We start from the raw sequence: 2,809 nt of genomic DNA on the forward strand, positions 1-2,809 counted from the left end.
GGGGTTTGGTGAGGGGAGGGGTTTGGTGAGGGGAGGGGTTTGGTGAGGGGAGGGGTTGGTTAGGGGGGTTTGAGGGGTTTGGTGAGGGGAGGGGTTTGGTGAGGGGTTTGGTGAGGGGAGGGGTTGGTTGGGGGGTTTTAGGGGGGTGGTGAGGGGAGGGGTTGGTTGGGGGGGTTTGAGGGGGGTGGTGAGAGGCGTTGCGTGGAGAGGTAAGGGGGAATTTTTATTTAAAGCTTTCGTGACTGCAGTAATTCATATTCTTAGCTCTTTCGGTAAAGTCACGTTGAAGGGAAACAATAAAATAATAAAATATATACAAAACAATAAAAATTCTCACGACGTTTCGACCATAACACAAACGGTCATCATCAGGTGTGAAAAGCAATGGCAAGAAACATTTGAAAGAAGTGTCGGTATTTATTTATTTCTAAACGGGTGTTTTATTTCTTTTAAAAAAAACCAAAAAACCGTTAGCATCACGGGCAGTGATTTGGCAGTTTATTTAGAAGGACAAGTCCATCTATGTTCTGAAAAGAGGAGGGGGAAGACGAAAAATTAATGTTTGCTGTCTGAAAGAGCTGAGAATAGGTTAGCGGGAGTTGAGGGGAGGGGTTGGTTGGGGGGGGTTGAGGGGGGTCGTCAATGTAAACATGAAGATTGATGAGGGGACTGACCATCGTTGAATAAGTGACTGGATGGAGTGCTGCATCAACCATAAACCTACTCTACATTGAATTATAACAAGCACAGCGAGGTAGGAACTGGGTGCCGCAGTGTTGAGATGTTAACTACCTCGCCTGGTATACAGGTCGTGGGTTCGATCCCAGTCCTGACACCTGGATATTTGGAGTTTGCATGTTCTCCCCGTGGTCACATGGATTTTTCTCCAGTACCTCCGGTTGTTCTCTCCACATTTAGAAACATGCATCGAGAGTATATAGCTCCTAGAAATTTCCACATGATAAGCCACTTCATTGGGCTATCATTTGTGGCCAGATCGCTTCTAAGAGCTGTATAGCTCAGTGGGCCTTGCCTGGTAAGCTAAAAATAATTTAGTTTCAGTTTGGGGGTGGCTCCCCACCCCAGACAGGTTCACATCACAAGTCCTGCCGAGTGCTCACCTTCTCCACCTTCTTCTCCAGGATCTCCTTGACCACCTTGCAGAGATTCTCAAACTTGGCCTTGGCCTCCTCCTGTCTCTTTTTCTCTTCCTCATCTTCCGGAAGCTCCATGCCCTCCTTGGTGACGGAGACGAGGGTCTTCCCGTCAAACTCCTTCAGCTGCTGCACGCAGTACTCATCGATGGGCTCCACCATGTACACCACCTCCAGGCCACGCTTGCGCACGCGCTCCACAAACGCAGAGTTGGCCACTTGCGCTTTTGACTCGCCTGCGAGCTAAATCGCGGTTCACAAATTAGCCTTCCGGCACCACGGCCTCGTCTAACGGTTTGGCAAATTCCCGCTCAAATGAGCATCGCGACGATGCTCATCTCCCGTTTACAGTCCCATTCCAAATTCCTTTGGCGAAGACTAATCTAAAGGAGAACCACTGTTAACAACCACAAAGTGGAATGCTATTTATAGACCGAGGGACGATTAACAGTCTGCAAAGCTTCACAATTAGATTACTTGTACAGTCTACACTTAAATTCAATACTTGGGCAACGTTCTTAGCCAGGAAGTGCTAGCAGGCTGTGTGAAGAGCAGCGTGTGTCGTGCAGCAGTGCGTGTGTGGTGCCATGGAGTGTGGTGTCGTGGCGCGTGTGGTGCTGTTGGCACGTGCGTGTCTGCCCGCACCGGTGATGTAGTAGATGTGCTTCTGGTTTTCTTTCATTCGAGACACGTAGTCCTTCAGCGAGCACATGTCCTCGCCCGACATGGACGTATGGTAGCGGAGCAGCTCCGCCAGCTTCTTCCGGTTCTGAGAGTCCTCGTGGATTCCCAGCTGTGGGGAATAACGATAAAAGGCAGAGCGACAGGGTCAGATTTCCCCCTGACGAACTGAACGACTGGAAAAGCACGAATCGCAAAATATTTAAATCCACACCGCTGCAGAAATTCGGCAAATGGTGAGAGCATCCACCTTGATGTTTTTGGAGAACTGCTCATAGAACTTCTTGTAGTTATCTTTGTCCTCGGCGAGCTCCGCGAACAGCTCCATGGACTTCTTGACGATGTTCTTGCGGATCACCTTGAGGATTTTGCCCTGCTGCAGCATCTCACGCGAGATGTTGAGGGGAAGGTCCTCGGAGTCCACCACTCCCTTCATGAAGTCTGCAAACGGTGAACATTCACGGCTTTAGTATTTATCACTGTAAAAACTCTAGAGAAACCATTGAATAGAAGTGCTTTAAGGGAGGAAAAAAATGACATTGTTTACGAGTTGCTCTCAAGCCTGCATGCATCCCCGCTTACTGGATTTAACACACGCTATGGGTTGGGTATTGTCTGTGGATTTAACACACGCTATGGGTTGGGTATGGTCTGTGGATTTTTACACACGCTATGGGTTGGGTATGGTCTGTGGATTTAACACACGCTGTGGGTTGGGTATGGTCTGTGGATTTAACACACGCTATGGGTTGGGTATGGTCTGTGGATTTCACACACGCTATGGGTTGGGCATGGTCGGCGGATTGAACACAGGTCGGTGGATTTAACACACGCTATGGATTGGACATGGTCTGTGGATTTAACACACGCTATGGTTTGGGTATGGTCTGTGGATTTAACACACGCTGTGGGTTGGGCATGGTCTGTAGATTTAACAAACGCTATGGGTTGGGCATGGTCTGTGGATTTAACAA

At 48.8% G+C, this 2,809-nt stretch overlaps 1 protein-coding gene across 1 annotated transcript; it reads right to left on the reverse strand.

The window, feature by feature from the left end:
- Nucleotides 1-741: 741 nt before the first annotated feature.
- On the reverse strand, nt 742-2,286 carry LOC142920255 (heat shock protein HSP 90-alpha-like). Its single transcript, XM_076062765.1, has 3 exons — nt 2,086-2,286; nt 1,800-1,947; nt 742-1,390 (listed from the first exon to the last, which is right to left on the reverse strand). The coding sequence occupies exons 1-3, from the start codon at nt 2,269-2,271 to the stop codon at nt 1,098-1,100; spliced, it is 627 nt and encodes a 208-aa protein (XP_075918880.1). The 5' UTR covers nt 2,272-2,286; the 3' UTR covers nt 742-1,097.
- Nucleotides 2,287-2,809: the final 523 nt, after the last annotated feature.

This window comes from Petromyzon marinus, unplaced genomic scaffold, assembly GCF_048934315.1.
Source record: "Petromyzon marinus isolate PM22_M1 ecotype Great Lakes invasive population unplaced genomic scaffold, UKy_Petmar_22M1.pri1.0 PM_G_Scaffold_70, whole genome shotgun sequence".
In the NCBI taxonomy this organism is placed as follows: domain Eukaryota; kingdom Metazoa; phylum Chordata; class Hyperoartia; order Petromyzontiformes; family Petromyzontidae; genus Petromyzon; species Petromyzon marinus.